The sequence below is a fragment of the Lutjanus erythropterus genome, chromosome 3 (assembly GCF_056507025.1).
Source record: "Lutjanus erythropterus isolate fLutEry1 chromosome 3, fLutEry1.hap2, whole genome shotgun sequence".
Classification (NCBI taxonomy): Eukaryota; Metazoa; Chordata; class Actinopteri; order Lutjaniformes; family Lutjanidae; genus Lutjanus; species Lutjanus erythropterus.
Genome location: NC_139319.1, coordinates 13,178,212 through 13,196,297, shown reverse-complemented (window position 1 = coordinate 13,196,297; position 18,086 = coordinate 13,178,212). Strand labels below are relative to the sequence as shown.

The window sequence follows — 18,086 nt, the reverse complement described above, 5'->3', positions numbered from 1 at the left end:
ATCTCTGTCTCAACCTCACTGGTCAAACAGTGACGACACACCACAGGGCCTAAAGGTTAGAGAAGCGAGCTTGGACCAGAAATTCAGTGGTTCAATCCCCTGACCTGGCAGGATAAATCTGGGTGGGGAAAGTGAAAGACCAGCACTTGCCCCTCCCTCATTACCATCACTGAGGTGCCCTTGAGCAAGGCCAAAAAAACCCAATCACTCCAGTGGAGCTGCTCAGTGTCCTGCAGATAAAACGGTGGTTACATTGGGCAGCTTCCAGGTGTGAATGTGTAACGGTGTTAAAGGTTATCCCTTTTGGATTACCGATTTTTGGTCATGGAGCCTCTACTTAATTAGGCTCCGTCTTTGCTTTCTATCTTTGACAGTTGTCTCCATGCCTGTCTCTCTCCGCTTGTCCTTTTAGAACAGATAAATGAAGTGTAATCAGATAGGAGGTTCATTACAAACTGTATAACCTGAATATACTTACAAATCCTTCACATGCTCCATTTCTATATGTGTGTGTTAATATTGTATTGATGCATTAATGTTCAGACCTTCACCAGGTAAAAATGTGAGTGACTGACAGTGCACAGGTTTCTTCACAGTCACAATAGTGTCTATCCTACATACCTGTCAGAAAGCAAGATGGATAATGCTGTGACAGTTCATTGTAAAGGTGCCGAGTTAATGACATGTAAAATTTCAGCTGCATTTTTGTTGTAGTGACATTCTGGCTGAGTGTTAGTCCTGAACTGAATGACAGGAACCATATCATCTTATACCCTTTTCAGGTATTTCATTCAGCTGCCAGATAACTTTTACTCTGTTGAGCCTGAAGCAAAGATTTGACTGAATATCAATAGAAGAAGAAAAAGAAAAAAAATTCTAAACTAGATCAGATAATATCGCCACATTCCCAGATGGACACAAAAATCTTTATGCATATGCATTTGCATATGTGCATGAGTGTGTTTGTGTGTGTGTGAGCATGCATGTTTGTGATGTGAAAGCACTCATTCAGACAGAGAGGCCTCTAACAGTCAGCCAAGTGATATCAGTAACAACTAACTGTCCTGCAGTTTGGATCATATTTCTCAGACTGTGCACCTGTCTCCTCCACAGCAGGTGAACTGCACACACATTACAGTCTGTGTGTGAGCAGGTAAGGTTAAAATGGATTTTAACCATCTGAGGGTGCTTTCACGACTGAAAGTCTGAACCAAGGTTCATGTTTTTGTTGCACTGTATTTGTTTGATCTGGTTAGTTCTGGTTTCACATTGCAATTATGCAAGTGTACCAAAGAACTATACATAACATCCCTCTGTCCTGTCACCATTACCTACATGAGCTGTATATCCCTATAGTTGCAAAGTTTGTCAGTTTTCTTCCTTCCTTTTTCTTCATTTCTTCCTCTCTCTTTCATCCTCTTGGAAAGCAAGTGAAGAGTTTTTCCAATTGTCTCTTTATAAAGTCATCAACCAATTGTCAGTTGAACACCTGGTCTTCTCCTCTCCTTGTGCTATCGCAGTACATTTTCTGTTTTTCCTCTTTCTTGTTCTGACAATAGCCTGCCAGACCTTCCTGTAACTGGTTCAAAAGTCTGAGCCATCCAAAAAAATGTTTTCACTCTTGAAACAAACTGAACCATGGTTCTGTTTGATCTGGACCATGGTCCAGGGGAGGTTTCACACCTGTTATTTTGGTTTGAATCAAAACGTAAAGTCTGAAAAGTCCCGAACAATCAAGGTAGGTGTGAAAGCATCCCAAGTCTGTTTACATATGTGAAAAAAAGTTGTACAAAGCCTTTTGTGGCTCCAGAAAGAGCTGTACAACATTATATAAATTGTCTCAAGTGATGTCATAGAGTCAGTGGGTGCTGAAGACTCTAAGTTTGAAAATGTAAAAAAAAAAATGGGGGTTGTGGACATAGAAAGAAATGATCTCACCAGACGTATGTGGCCCACTCCTCATCTCTGCTTGAGGCTTGGCCCGAGGCATTAGTCACTACTAAATAAATTGCCTTGTATCCTTGTACAAGCAATTCTGATCTTTCTGCTCATCATGAGTCTGACAATGTTTTAGAAGAGCAATGCTCAATAAATGTAATACTCCTTTAAGAACCCAAACATAAACAAACATAAAAATGAAAAAAAAAAAAAAAAAATGCAACAAATACAGTAGGTTTTGTGTATTTTGTTGGGCTACAAAATTATTTTACAACACAGTTGTTTACTTTTGAATTGATACCACTGAGTAATGAGACATCCCTATGCATAGCATAAATTTAACATTATAATGATTTTAAATTTTTAGTCAATTTTATTGTTGACTGTGCCTAACAGCACAGAAATGGCAGAAAATAAGGGAGATAGAGATGCAACATACGTCTCTGGCCTGACTCCAACCAGGGATGTTGTGGTTCATTGTCCATATTAACCTCTTAAGCCTTGTAGTACACTAGTGCTGAGTATTGGTACTAATAATCCAGTACCAACTTGTATTGAAAGTTCTCCAGTCAAACAATATACCTGCACTCAATCCTTTGAGTACCCAGGTCTGGACATAAATTAATGTTTGTATGGTTTTACTTGCAGCCAATTACAGCAACTGTTCAGTTTCATGCGACATTGATTGGCCCACTACCACAGCAGCTGCAACACATACAGTCAGTGGTGTGGTCAAGTTGAGTGAGGTGTATTTGACAGAGTTGGCAGTTGAGCGTGCCAGAATGCCAGCAAAGCGTTCAATAATATGGCTGAACTATGAAAAAAAAAAAAAACCACAAAAAAAAATTCAGAGGGATTATTTCAGGAATTCCAGGAATTCTTCTATTCATGTGATGAGTATGAAATTAAAAAAATGTATTGTATAAAGTACTCTTTTGTTTAAAGGTACTGGAATTAGTACTGGTGGTGTAACTGTTACCCAGCCCTACAGGGCGCCCCCTAATAGTTCATTTTAGCATGTTACAGTGGATTCAAATTCAGAAAACACTTGTGTACCGGTCGCTTTGGGTCACATGTATATAACGCTTTGGGCATGTCTAACAGTCTCAACCGTCCAACAACGCATCAGAGGGCAGTAATCCAGGATGCACACAGTGACAACAGAATTACACTAACAATACCTTCTCTGGTGAAAAGAAAACATAATCCTCAAAGAGATGGCAAGCAAGATGATAAAGACAGAAAATAAGACGATGCCAACTCACATGATGAAGATGGAGGTGGCGATGAGTGAGGCCGTGTAGAAACCTCTCTGACAGTCTGCGTTCTTTCTCTGTCTCTGGTGCATTTCCCCTCCACAGTTCTCACAGCATCGACATACACAGAAACACATGCCTATGATGGGGATGAGGACCACGAACAAGATACCAATGGTCGCACATATGATGAATCCCGACTCATAGTAGATCCACTGCAGGAGAACAGAATTCATACAATTGTCATTGTACAAATAGTCATTTTGAGACACTGTAGTTTGTATTATGTGAGATTTTGGCACATTGTTATGAGTTTACCTGTAGTAACAGGACCACATTTTCTGGCTACAATCCCATGGCCAATGAGTGCAGAAAACAAGAGCATGTGCACACACACACAAAACACCGTAGCACAAGGAAAACAAAGAGAAACACAACAAGGTCAGTGTGACAGCCAAGAGATTAGGAGGCAGATTTCCAATTTCTAAAGTGGGATGTGACGGCAACATCAAGAGTCAAGGAAGAAAAATGACAAAATCACTGCCAAGTTCAATTCAGCCCAAAGGGACCCCAAACATCTTGCTAACATCACAGTTGCTAGCTATAATCTGTCTGATTCTTACTGTTATGTGTCCAATGTATTTGATAGACCAAATACTGCACAAATATTAATTTTTTAATTTTTTAGTTTTATTATCAGATAACTTTTTTTCTTCTTTCAGTTTCAGTTTTCAAATGACACACATTCTAAGGCCATAAAATCTAATGAAAATAACATTTCTACATGAGGTACATTTTTTTAGAATGTGCAAGAACATGATCGTTTAAAGGTGTTAAATCAACAAATACATTTATCACCATTGAGTAAAGTATCATAGCATTGCAATGTCAATTGATAATTGATATTGATATTGATAATAAGTGTTTTACCAACTGTAAATGGCTGTTGACCAGCTCCCAGTTTGAAGAAGCAGCAGGAGTACTGGTGTAGGAAGCTAAGCAATGTACTGCTGTGGACAGGGTCAGCAGAAAAATACATTTTCACCACCTAAAAACAATTAATATCACTTTATACTGTATTTAGAACAATTTCACTGCCTTACCTTGCCGTCAGATGGCTGATGGGAAACCACAGTACCAAAACCAAATATTGCTCTCTCTTGCTCAACCAGTCTCCATTGGCAAAGTCAGTACCACTACCACTTTTGATCAGTTAGTTTGTTTGTGGATTGTGTGACTTCTGTGTTTTAAAAAAAAAGTTTGGATTCACTGAAGTCACAAAATAACACAAACTAACAGATCAAGGCAGCAGTGCACCAGTGACTGACATGTTTTGTGATGTAAAATTGCCAAAGGAGTTTGGCTGAATGAGAGCGATATTTGGTTTTTATAACTGAGGTTTCCCATCAGAAAAGGCTGTCTGACAGTAAGGGTAAGTGGTGACAACATTAGAAATACAGTGTATACTTAAAGTGATATAGATTTTTTTAGGTGGGACTTTTTAAAGTGGCTAAAATATGTTTTGCTTATAACCCTGTCCATAGCAGTACATTTCTTAGCTTCCACACTGATGCTCCTCTCTGATTCTCCAAAATGGGGACATGTTGACTACTATCTATTGAAGATAACACACTAATAATCAGAAAGTACCTTGAACAACCCCGCTTCAAATAATCAGGACTATCCTGATAAGCTCATCACAATTATCACTTAAATCAAACATACCTTTCTCCATTCTTCTACTTTGATTCCCCCCATGTTTTGTTGAATGACTTTAACAATCAGATCTGAAAAAATAGGACAGATAGATAAGCACTTAAAGTCTTTCAATCCACAGAAATTGTCCAGTAAGACTTGCACAACAGTGTTTTACAGGCAGGATACTACACTGGAGTGAAAAATCCATTTATGTATTCATGAGCAGACAACACAGATTATGGGGATTCGTTTTTTAATTTCCGAGGACAGTATTGTGAGTCTGTTTCCTCGTGTATCTGACAGCTGCGTGTTCTGCAGAAGCTGTTCGAACAGCCAATGAGGACTGCAGTCTGGTCCAGCTGTCTGTGTGTTTATATAGGTCAGCTAACACTAAGCCTACCTGGATGGTGACTCACACACGCTGTTACTCAGCAGGTAAGCACTGATTCCTATACATACACACAAACAAGAAAACTTGTGTGCATGCACGAAATGGTGACAACAGGGGTGAAGGGGTAAATGCAGAGGTGGGTGAACTGCAGGTACACTGTAGTTTACTTATCTTTCCCCCTCATTAAATTATACAGTTGATCTGAATATAGCTGAATAAACTCTCAACCTCATTTCAAAGAGGTGGATAAACTGAGTTTACTCAGCTTTCACCCCATGCTCCGATTGACAAAATGTACAGTATAAGATAAAAATACAAACAGATTTGCGTAACTCTATAGCTGAAAAAGACAAATGTGTGTACTTGTGGGATGTAACTAAATACATTCAATTAAGTACTGTACCTAAGAACAGTTTTGAGGTGGCCCACTTGTACTTTTCGCCACTACATTTCAGAGGGAAATATTGTTACTCTTCACTCCACTAAATTGATCTGACAGCTATAGTTATGGGTTACTTAGGGTTGCAACAGTATATCATTCTATATCTTGGTATAAAAATTAATGAGTAATCATACCATATACATTTTCTCAGTACAGTATTGAATTCTACTGTGTTAATGTTATTAAAGCAATATAAGACATAATAATTTGTGAGATTATAACAAAATGTTTGTTTAAGCAAAAAAGCCCTTCTGTTTTCATTCCGTTAAAGGTTACTGTAACTGACGATAGTATTACTGCTTCCATATTAATCCATCAATAAATAGTTAATAATTCATAATAAAGTATATTTTGATGCAACTAATATAATAGTTGATTTTTGGAATGCATCACTTTTACTCATAATACTTTTACACTTAGAAGTGCTAGAAACCTTTTCTTAGAATGTAGAAACTTTTACTTAATATACTTATACTACAGAAACAAACAAAAACTGGAGTCCAAACAATATGTTGGTTGACTCATATTATCAGCCTTATAAAATATCCTGCTTTCATTACATATCTCTGTTGCAAGTGTTATACAGTATATGTGTGTGTGTGTGTGTGTGTGTGTGTGTGCGTATACATGCATATATTCTATATTCTCCATAAAGACGTCGGGCCTTAACTAAAACATCTGAAGACTTCCTCCAGTGACACAGTCATTTTTATGAGGACATACTGTATACAGTTATACAGTACTGTCCGCTGGACACTACTTGCTTGAAGCTACATCGACAGTAAAATCAATCTGGTGCAGTGTTTATTATCAGTTTGTTAGATCCCTAACACCGAACCAAAAGAAAGTGGTACTGGCTAGCTTTTCTTTTTCTTTTTTCTGAATGTACTATTGTCATACAGCAGGTATTATCAGACTGGTACAGTGCAGTAGGTGGACAAGCAGATGGAGGCCAGTTTAGCATGTAGATGCTGACACAGCTGACACACAGACGCAGACACACACACAAACACTGAACTGTTCTTTGTCTGCTCTGCCTTCTGCTTGCACACCTGCTGACCCTAAGGTGAGGCAAGAAAACGCGTTACTGTTAGTGTACTAAGACTAGATTTGTTTGTAGTCTTTGGTTTTTCTCATCATTAAAATGGTCTAGTAAATTTCATGAATTAAAGTACTGTTAATATCCATACTTTGTACACTACACATCCCTTTTCTCCCCATTACATATATAAATATTCCATAAATATTTCATCACAGAATATTCTGTCAATTATTTTCCTGATTAATCAATTCTCTTTTTGTCAATAAATGTCAGGAAATGTTAAAAACACACATTTCCCTTACTCCATGGTGACATATTTAAAGTCACTGGGAAATCAGTTCACAGTGATAAATGACATTTGAGAAAAACCCTGAAACAAATCAATTATCAAAATAATTGCCAATCAAGCAATCCATTCAGCTCTGTCTGTGAACTCAATGCTATGGAAACAAATTCAAAAAAACAAAAAACTAACATTTTGTTCATTAGTATACCAATCAATGTCTTTTGAATGTTTAATGAGATTTTTTTTTTTTTTTTGAATGATTGGCCATAAACCAGCTGTCTTTAATTATGTGAGATTTTCAGTTTGTGCTTTAAACTTTTGTTCGTGAAAGTAAAAACGTCCCTGAATAGGCCTTTGAGGTGAGTAAAAGGAGATTTTGGATATCTTTTGTGACCATATGGATAATCCTCTCAAGACCATCTTCCTCTCCTGCTGGGAGGTTGCTGCGTTCAGATCTTTTCTAATTGTTTATAAAAACTGGTTCACCTGCTGGTAACCTCAGTCTGTCATGTGAGGTGACGACATCTACCTCTGTTAACTGTGCAGATGCAGCATACAAGCACATCTGAGTCGTGTCGGTGCCACCTGCTGTTGCTCAGCTACTTAGTTAGCATTAGCCACCGAGGGCAGTTAAGCTTAGACAGCTTAGTTCAGTGACCCAGTATAAGAGGTAGCTACTGCAAACGAAAGGAAGAGCGGGGGATAAACAACCATCAGAATTAGACCTGAAAGGATGAAGAGACCACCGCCCAAGTTGAACTAATCTTGTCCACTCCAACAGTCGGGGAGGAAAACTAATTTTTACTGACACACATATACGTTTTCTGCACAGAAAATGTGACATTTTCACGTTTTCAGTGTCTTTTGTGAAGAGCTACCGTTGATTAACCAAATATTTTTAGTATCATTGTAGTTTTTTAACATTTTTCTGTGTGTCTCTTGACTGTTTCATAATCAAAGGCCTTTAAAGAAACACCATTAGTGTTTTACTACTTAAGTTAAAGAAGGCAAAGCAAACACATACAGGTTCATAAAGGCCACTGTGAGACCAGAAAATGTCAACAAACCATCACACACTGCTGCTAGTTAGCTGTTGTCATATATAAGTCAGAACCTACAACCCTCTTACAGTAAAGTATAAATATAGGCAAGCCCAATCCTCTACGTTGACCTCCTCTGAGAGATTACTGGAAGGTGTGGACAGACAGAGCCTTATGCAACCCAACAACCATCTCTACTTTTTACATTATACCCCTCATTTAAAGTAAAGTAAAACTCTCAGCCCCACATACACCAAACACAGAGGGCTGGAACAAGCATTTGTATGACAGCATCCACTCTGTGACACGGTTAATCATGGATTAGCCAACTTGTTCACCTACAGAAAAGCTTAAAACTCAGCTATAACTTGACTTGACTGTTAAAATGCTTACTTATCATGAGGTCTTTTTTAGAAAAAACACTTTAAATTACTCAAGCTTTTTGTGTTTTTTTCTAACTAATCAGAAGAAAAGAAACAAGATGGAATAACGAATTACAGCTACACACATTACTGTAATAAACTCATTTTTGTAGGTATTATTTGTGGGTTTGTAATGCGTTACACTATGTCACTATGTGATCTGCTTCACTACTTTTATAATCATAATTGGATACTGCGTAGGCCTACAAATTTAATTAATATCCTCACTTTTCATCAGACACATATTTGAAGAGGTGACCAAACCAGTGCAGGGGTTCAGAGTTGAGACTGAAGATCTGAAGAAGCAGAAACCCCTTTGAATTGAATGCCTGCTATTAAATTTAAATGCATCAAACATAAATAATTAATAAGCAGATTTTGCAATTGAAAAGAATACTTACTTACTTTTAAAGTTCATTTTAACCCTAGTAGTTTTACCTGTAGTTGAGTAATATTTCCGTAATGTAACAGCACTTGAATACAGATTTTTAGTAGCCTACTGTTTCCACCTCTGCAATTATCACACAGGAGAAAAGTTTTAGATTATATTCATTGATTTGAAAAAAACTAAAACAAAAGACATGCCATGTTGGACTCACTGGTAGAGAACAAATACTGGAAAAAAGCTGGTAAAGCTATAATTAATAAGTTTAATATGTCTCTTCGGGAGGGGACTCGATAACCAGGTTGATAACCACTGTTTTTAAGTTATCATGAGACAAAATTTGGACAGACCAAGCAGCAGCCTCCCGGGCTGAAAAATTAAGCCAGTGCCAGTCAGTGTCAAAACTGCTGTTCCTTGAATTGCCACTTGTGGCCAGCTCCAAAAGCAAATCAATCTCCATAGACCCTATATTAATATGCCCAACTCTTACAGCAGAAATAAAAATGTTTTCTAGCCTGGTATAAAAATGTTTGTAATCTCTATAGTAGACTTGTCACGATACCAGAATTAAGGGTGTGCCAGCTTTGACTGATGGGTGGGTACCATCATCGGTGGCTGCCAGGCAGTCGCCTAAGATGAGCTCCACCCTCACTCAACTCTTTGCTCATTTTAGGACTGGGGATTGGCCAAGTCAGGCACTGCCAAATGGCGACGGCACACTGTGAACTTCACAATGACTCCTCAGAAACCTACGAGTGCTGCCAGAGACTATATCCACATCTGATAAGGTCTATAGGACAGATATAGCCTTGGCTGGAATGATTGTTGAAAGAGGTCTATAACATTGGGGTGACAAAGTGAGTGTGTGTCTCTAAAATTTAAAAGAGCCAGAGATCACTCCTTCACTACAATTTTCATTACAAGACACAAAGTTAATCAGAAGTGATGTTGTGGGATGCGGTTCAAAAGGTGTTACAACATAAGTCATGTCAGGTTTGCCAAAGCACAGTTACGTAGCACTTACAGTGTGTTACTCTAAATACGTCTAACTGTACAGTATATTTTTCTTAGTATTACACAAGACTGTAAACATAGTATGTATTTTAATGGCACCAGGATCTAAAGAAAGCTACACAGTCCACTGTAAGCTGGAGCAAAATAACTAAGAGGATTATGAATGTCTTTTTTCCCTTTTTGCTCTAGACACTTTCTTAGACACTGCTCACAAGAAATTGTATTTCAAGAAAAGATAATGAGAGACAAAAGACTGCAACAATTATTTTCATTAATGATTAATTTCTCCATCATTTTCTTGATTAACTGAGTGACTGTTTGGTCTATATAATATCAGCAAATAGTGAAAACCCAAAGATATTTATTGTATCATAAGAAGCAAATATTTGACGCAAGAAGTAGTGAATTACTTAAATAAGTGATCTTCAAAATTGTCTCTTGTTTCAGCTCTTCAAGTATATGCTGACCAATTTAAGGTCTTTGGATATAAATATTGAAAACTCCTTGCTTATGTGTATTAATACACATAATCAAAGGTGCATGACATATGAATGGCAGCTAATGTGAGATGCACAGCTCCATTATTTACAGAGACCCAGTGCTGTTCCTCTGTTGTCTGTTTGTTTAGGCATATTTAAAGCATCAATAAATGTTAAACTAGACTTTTTGAAGGGAGTAATTCCTCCCTTGTCTTACATGTTTGTCTTATCCTTATCAGATAACTAATTTGGGTTTTTCTGGAGTGTGATCTGATTTAAGACATTTGCTACATGATAAACATCCTGCCTACTACCAATCACAGTAATTAAGGCAAACAGACAAATACCAGGACTATGACCCACTTTCAGTACGTGTATGTGTTTCAGTGTGTGCATGGCCGTACGTGCTTGCACATTTATGTGTGTATGTGTGCGACAATGCCATCTGTAGCAGTGGTAGCTGCGCAGTGTTAGCATTAGCCATGCGGATGCTAATCCTCTAATCTACCCTGTGTGTATCAGAGGGATAAGACACTGCATCCAAAATGTTTCTTCACCGTAAAAGCAACCTTCACTCAGATTTGTAAAGACGGATGAGTGAGTCCAGAAAAGAAGAGAAGAGAGAAGAAGCGAGAGCCAGTCAAGTACTTTAGCATAATGATGACTTTGGTAGTCATTCTCACGTCATGTCATTTTCTGTTGACATTCAGATCTATTGAAAACCTGAAAAATTAATTACATTAATATAGTAATATAATATGATAGGGATTTGTGGGGATTTTGCCACTGACTTTGTGCTGCATTATTATATGGTTAAAGCTGGGATAGACCAGACCTTCCACAGTAATCTTCCAGCATAATGTCACTCGAGTCTGAGAGAAAACTAGACTTTTACTCCTCCTCTTGGCTCTGTTTTGAGGCTTTAGAAAATCTAGCCCATAGCATGAGACTTTGGTCAGTCACAAGGCGGCAAGATAGTTGACTGTTGAGTCTCATTTCCAAATCACGAGTATCTGACGAGCAGGGTCCCCAATTCAAAGGGTTGGTAATTTCACCACCTGAGAATGAGACTCAACAATGAACGTTCTCATTTACCATGCCTTTCAGTTTTGTGAGATCTTAGACAATCCAACTGAATGATAAGCTCAATCAACCTTTCCTCAGTTTACCTAACATTAATTTGAGTTTTTCAACTCAACCTTAGAACTGACCCCCTTTGCAAAAGCTAACTATAACCTAACTCAAGCCCTTACCTAAACCATGGACTGCATCACTATGGGAAACATCTTTTGATGCAAGACTGGAGTGTGACATTCTGTCCTCCCAAGGAAACGTCTGCATTTTCTAAAATTACACTGAAATGTGATGAGCAAATCTCTATTTGGCAAAAATAAATAAATAAATTAATTAATTAATTAATAAAAACAAGCCTTACACTCAAACCATAGTGGATGTGATATTTCTTAAATAAATTGTATATATACTGGACACATCATGCTTGCTTAGTAGTAATTTTGTAGCCTATTTGTACAGTTTAATGTTGTAAACATAACATACGTACAACATTGCCACAGGTGCTAAGGATAATTTAGCAAGCTTTATCTCACATAGGAGTATCTTCAAAATAGAAATATTACATTTATCTAGGCAGTTGCAAAAGTAGCTTGGGAATATGTATCCAACTAGCCGTGGTCATAAAAATGGTGTTTCCATAAAGTCAGAAGTCTTTGGCAGTTATCGAGGTGTGGACTTGAGTCACAGATTTGATGACTTTAGACAAAACTGAAGGCTTGCAGCTCAACTTGGACTTTAACACCAGTGACTTGTGACTTCACTTGGATTTGAGCCTTTTGAATTGAAAATACTTGATATCTTCCCCCAAAGCCCAAAATTAAAACAGAAGTTATTTAAAAAGCGTGCTATGAATCAATTCATTCCCTGAATCAACTGACATTAATGCTGTTCATTCTCAGCAAGTCAACACTTAATTCCACAGATCCACTTTGTTCGAACCAATCTGACAGGATTCAATAAAATTGCAGGAGAGAACCATGAAGAACTTTAGATTACTGAACTCCAGCTAAAGAAATGATACCAAAAGATAATTTTTGTTTGTTTGTCTGATCTGACAAAAACAATTAAAATGCTACCAGTTATGCCATTTCTCAAGATGAACAGATCCTAACAAAACCAATACCAAAACCAGCTAAATATTTTTCTATAAAACTACTCACACCATACTTTTTAGTATTATGCATATATGATTAGCATAATGATAAATCTTAAATTAAGAAGTAAATTGGACTGCACCTAATGATTATTCTTTAAACGATTAATCTATCAATTATTTTTTCAATAAATCAAATAATCTTTCAATTAATTTAGCAATTAATATTTTTATTATGAAATCATATAACAATTATTTTACGTAAAACACATATAAAAAATCCACATTAATATTTCAATATTTTATTCAATCATATCCTGAAAAATAGACACATAAATCACATTAGAATAATGATAATAGTGGCATGCTTATAATTTGTTGAATAATTTCCATCCTATTTAATAGACTTCATGTCAGATGCCTGATCAGAAAATTGATCCGGACCTCAAATTCAAAAGGAACTGTGATGCATATTAGTTTAATAACTAATCAATGTCAACCCTTCACTGAACTGGACAATCAGTATTTTGACTTAAAACTTAAATTGTATGAATATGGAACAAATAAAACACTTTTCGTTGTTTTTCTTCCCAACTGAAATGCATTTTAGATTCTATTTCTGTCTCATATGTGGCTGATAAAGTGAACAGAAAGTACAAAACAGCAGAATAACACTAATGATGCATGGTGTAAAGTTCAGACATCACTTTTAATACAGGGTGATGAAGGAACTTCTAGAGAATCTATCTTAAGTGACTTCCTCTAACAGAAACATGTTCCATGTGTTGATAATCCTCATATATCATGTTGACAGAAAGTAAACAGAGCAATGCTGCTGCTACAACAGGACGAGGACAGGTCACTCGGTGCTTCACTTCCAGCACTCCTGTGGAGCAGTTTGTCCTGCTGTGATAACATATGTCCTGTTTGTGGAGCTAAAGAGAGCCAAACTGATGTGTCTCCGTCTAAAATACTCTCACACTTCAGATGATCACGGCAGGTCTTGCTCTCTGCTGCTTGTTCTCTGGGTGAATCCACACTCTGACCAAGCGTAGTAGCACAAATAGACATGTCGCCCCACAATATGCAAATCGACGTATTTTCGTAATCAGTGATGTTGATGACATCGATTACATCGACAAATTGCCCCAGCCATAGAGGTAAAACTCAATCAAATTTATTTATTCAGAGTTACTCCCAGTTTAAACTGCTTTATCTGTCTTAACAAAGATGTTCAGCTTGTTCAGTATTTGAAGTTTTAAATTTTATTTTTCTTTTTTTTTTTTAATAAAGAAGATTCTTGTGCTGCCCTTTAGCAATTAATTTAGGTTTTCAACCTAAACAAAGGGTTTTCCTTGACTCTGTTGCTTCTAACTTTAAATGTGTGTAAAATTATCAACCTGCTTATGGCTCAGAGGAACTGGTAGTTTAGGTTTCATCATGGTCAGCAGCTGGTCACCTGCCAAACCTCATCCCCCTCAGTAATGCAGCTATAAGCTGTGTAATAACTAATCTCAAGGTATGTGCATGTGTTCAATACGTGTGAGCAACATGCATGATTTTGTGTATGCATGATATGTGATGTGGGAGTGTGTCACATCCAGGTGGTCTCTACCTGTGCGTGTGTGACAGTGAACCATACTGGAAAGTCCCTGGCAGTAGCAGCATATGGTCCAGTGGATTAAGGTATTATGCAGTGATGCAGGTGACTGAGAAAGCCTCCTCTAATCGCTGATCTGCTAATTGATTACCCAGGCAGCGGCTCTAACCCTGGACACCAAAATGGCAGCAACTTAAACCCTTCAATCCTGTTGGACTGTGTCAGCCTCCAACGTGACACTCATAGTTGTAGTTACAGCACACAAACAAACCACTCTGAGTTGGTTGTAGCTCTGAATAGCCATCATTACGTTACTGTACTACACCCATGGGCCAAGAAAGCAACATTCACTATGTACGTATTGATCACATCCCAGAACTGATCACTTCAACAATGTTCAAGCATTGACTCCAAGAGGATCACTTATGAGCTATGACAGCTATTGATCCCTTTAATCTGCTCATAACATTGGTTTATGGGCTCAACAAGCACAAGCCATCCATGCATGCAGTCATTCCGTACACACGCTCTTCTGACCCACTACCACAATAGTATTTTAATTAGGTGCAGCCGCTAAGGGAGTGATTTTTGGAAGTCATGCTTTCAGTCACCCATTTATATTCTCAAAGAGAATATGGATACAGCAGCAGTGTGCAAATAGTTCCTGCCACAGGAGCCTCTTTGAGGTTTTCAATGCTTTTTGGACTTTGCTGTTTAGTTTATTACGTCAAACAGGTCAGTCAGAGTTTGTGATGTGGGATAGACAGCTAAGTCAGAGGTTTCCAAACTTTATGACTTGTGACCCCTTACAAAGCAAAGTCTACCCCCTCAAAACAGGGTTTGGCCCCAGTGTGGACACAAGCGGTGAGCAATTTGTCTCTTTTCAGATTGTTTCATTTGAAGGATTTTTTCATGCCTGAAGATGTTAAAATATACAGAATTTAACAAAAAAAAAAAAAAAAAGGAGAATGTCATACAAACATTTTTTTTGACATTCTTAAACATTTCTGGCTTATTATCACTTTACTGTGTCATCCCTCAATTTATCTTGGGACCTTTTTGGTGGGTTTAAATCCCCAGGTTGGTAACCATTTAGTTAGAGCTTTAGACTGATGGTGTAACCTAATATAGACAGGTGAGATGTTAGCACTTTACAGAGTTGTACTACTGGCCCCAGTTTCTGCTAGCACCACTACAATCCACAAACTCATAACATTGGCAGTGGACACTGATTTGGATTTTTATCATGTATCATTATCATGTATCATTATCATGTATCACAATTGAATCCAATGTTGTTCAGTCCTATTACTACTTTTTATGCATCTCCTACTTGCAGAGTGATTGGTCCTTTAATACAGATCATACAATTTTTGGGAAACTTATATTATTATTTATTATCCTGACAGAAGAAATTTGACAGATTATGTCAAAACATGTAATTTGAATTTGTAGGCAAATTACCTTCAAAAGGCAAGTTTTTGTTGTACTTTACCAGAAAAATAAATGAACATTTGAGGAGTCAGAGCTGTTCTTTGTTTTTGCCTTAAAAGTGATGTCAGTTAAATTTAGTTTGGTCTTGGCCTTTCTCACCCTCAGACACTACAGGTTACATGAACATCTCTTTAAAATGCTAAAACGTGAAAATTTCTGTTTTCTGTTCTGTATCACCATGGCAAGCAGATAACTACTGGTTATCAGTATCAGCTGAAAAATATCATGCATCCCTACTTGTTGCCATCTGACTTTTATTTTGGAGCCTCTTGAGTTGGTCAGCAACTCATAATGACACTAGCACTGGACACTGACAAAGATGATTATCATGCATTATTATCCTCATCATACACCTCAAATGAATCCACTGTTTTACCACATATCCTGCTTGCAGTATAATGGACCCTTTAGTACAGACCATACATTTTTTTGTCCATTCAAACTTTAAATTTCTGTACTTCCTTTGTAAAATAGCATTGATCGTTCATTTTTATAGTAACATGATAACACCCAGTACAGGATATGCACCTGTCAGTATATTTTTTTGTCAATTTGTAATCTATAATGTGCACTTTCATTCATGTGTTGCACCATCATCTGCATTTTTGCCATTTTTCTACTGGCATCTGTGGCACAAAAATATGTTTGGGGTTAGTTCTATCTATTTTTATTGTATCTTATCTATTTTTTTTTATCTTTACTTAGCTTACCACTGTCTTAATTATGATCCTATCTACATTTGCTAAACATTTGCAGCGACAATAAAGCTAAACCTCCTAATCGGGTCACTGAATCTGATGGGTCACAGATTTTACTCTAACACCTGTTACGGTCGCGCACACACACATTTTATATTAGCCTATATTTAATACGAATTTGAGTTGTGTGTTCATCCAGAATGTCCTGCATTCAGAAGAAAAAATAATGCCCAGATATTTTCCTGTACTCTTATGTGAAAGAAATATTAACAGTGATGAGGGCAGAAAGGCATACCTAGATTGGGTGGAGGAGGTGTGGGATGGAGATAATCTCACCTTTGGGAAAGCTGTTCGGTTGAACAACGTAAAGAAAAGCGTGGACCATGTGGAAGAGGATCCCTACGGCCCCTGGCTCGTAGTAAGCGTGGGTATCATAAACCGCCGACGGTACAAACCCAAAATCCAACGGCTCCACTGGTGGAGGAGACCGTTGTCTGCGGGAGTCCGCCCGGACCACCACCGAGGCATCGTCCCTCTCCTCCGCCTGCTGCTGCCGCTGCTGCTCGCCGCTTGTGGCCCCCCAGCAGAGCAACAGGACGAGCCACCGTGTCCACAACATGGCTCAGAAAGTCCAGCTTTAAAGAGAAAAGAAAGGCTAGAGAAGAAAACTCCGAGCCCCGGTTGTCCTACAGTCTAGCGGGGGATGGAGAAGGGAGCCGGGCTGCTGACGTGAGAGGACACCTGTCCTTCCCTCTCGGTGGTTTTAATCCGCACAAACAGCTCACAAACAACCGTCCCAAAGAAAACTTTTGAACTTAACATCCAACGGTCGAGCTTCTGGCAGCCGTTAGCTCCTGGTTTCTCGGTCCGGACTCTTCACAGACATCTTCACAGACAGGGGTCTTCTTTTGCGAGGGGACACAGTGGCCGAGGATGTGGTCCTTGTCTCGGTGTCCTGTCCTCACTCTCACCGGCTGCTGCTGCTGCTGCCTAATCCATCGTGCACGGCAAGTCCAAGAACGCTCGTGCTCGTGACCGTTGAAAACTCGCCCGTGCGCTTCTGTGGCGCGCGACACTGCGATCCAATCACCTGCCCAGGTCCTCATTCGCGCTCTCTCTGTTTGCTACAGCCTGTGGTGGAATGTAACGAAGTACATTTACTCAAGTAGTTTTTGCACTTAATTACAAATATGACGTAGCCTTCTTGTAAGTTCCTCATATGTGTATATATACGAACATCTTCTGAAATATAATGGGTTGTTATAAATTAAACCAGTCATTCTCAAATAATACCTGCGAAAAGTTTTCTGGTTAAGTAAGTCCTGCAACAAGTAATCGATTATTAAATAAATCTTCTATTTTTATAATCGATTAATCAGTTTCAGTATTTAAGATTCTAAAAAATTCTGTCTTCTGATTTCAGGTTCTTAAACGTGAATATTTTCTTGTTTATTTAGTCCTCTATGACAGTAAACAACATATCTTTGGGTGGTGAATAAAACAAGACTTTGGAGGACGTCATCTTTGGGAAACACTGATTAACACCTTTCACTATTTTCTGACATAAAAAAAACAACTATTAATTGATTTACTGAGAAAATAATTGAGCAATCAATCAAACCCAGCCCTAGATTAATTAATACACTCATTTAAATTATCATGATATAAATATAAATATAAAATATTTATTCTTATGTATTCATTTAGATTTATTTTATTTTATGTTTTTATTTT

The 18,086-nt window shown here is 37.8% G+C and overlaps 1 protein-coding gene across 8 annotated transcripts in view; it reads right to left on the bottom strand.

Moving 5' to 3' along the window:
- The window catches only part of prom1b (prominin 1 b), a 33,307-nt gene extending 15,774 nt beyond the window's left edge, over positions 1-17,533 (bottom strand). For 5 of the 8 annotated variants that reach the window (XM_084715088.1, XM_084715089.1, XM_084715090.1 and 2 more), the window contains exons 1-4: positions 16,689-17,533; positions 4,920-4,981; positions 3,513-3,539; positions 3,204-3,409 (exon numbers count right to left, since the gene is read on the bottom strand). In XM_084715088.1, the coding sequence (XP_084571214.1) occupies positions 3,204-3,409; positions 3,513-3,539; positions 4,920-4,981; positions 16,689-16,971 (578 nt within the window). In that variant the 5' untranslated portion in view covers positions 16,972-17,533. The remainder of the gene's footprint in view (positions 1-3,203; positions 3,410-3,512; positions 3,540-4,919; positions 4,982-16,688) is intronic. The other 3 variants (XM_084715092.1, XM_084715094.1, XM_084715095.1) reach the window with 2 other exon arrangements.
- Between the last annotated feature and the right edge of the window lie 553 nt (positions 17,534-18,086).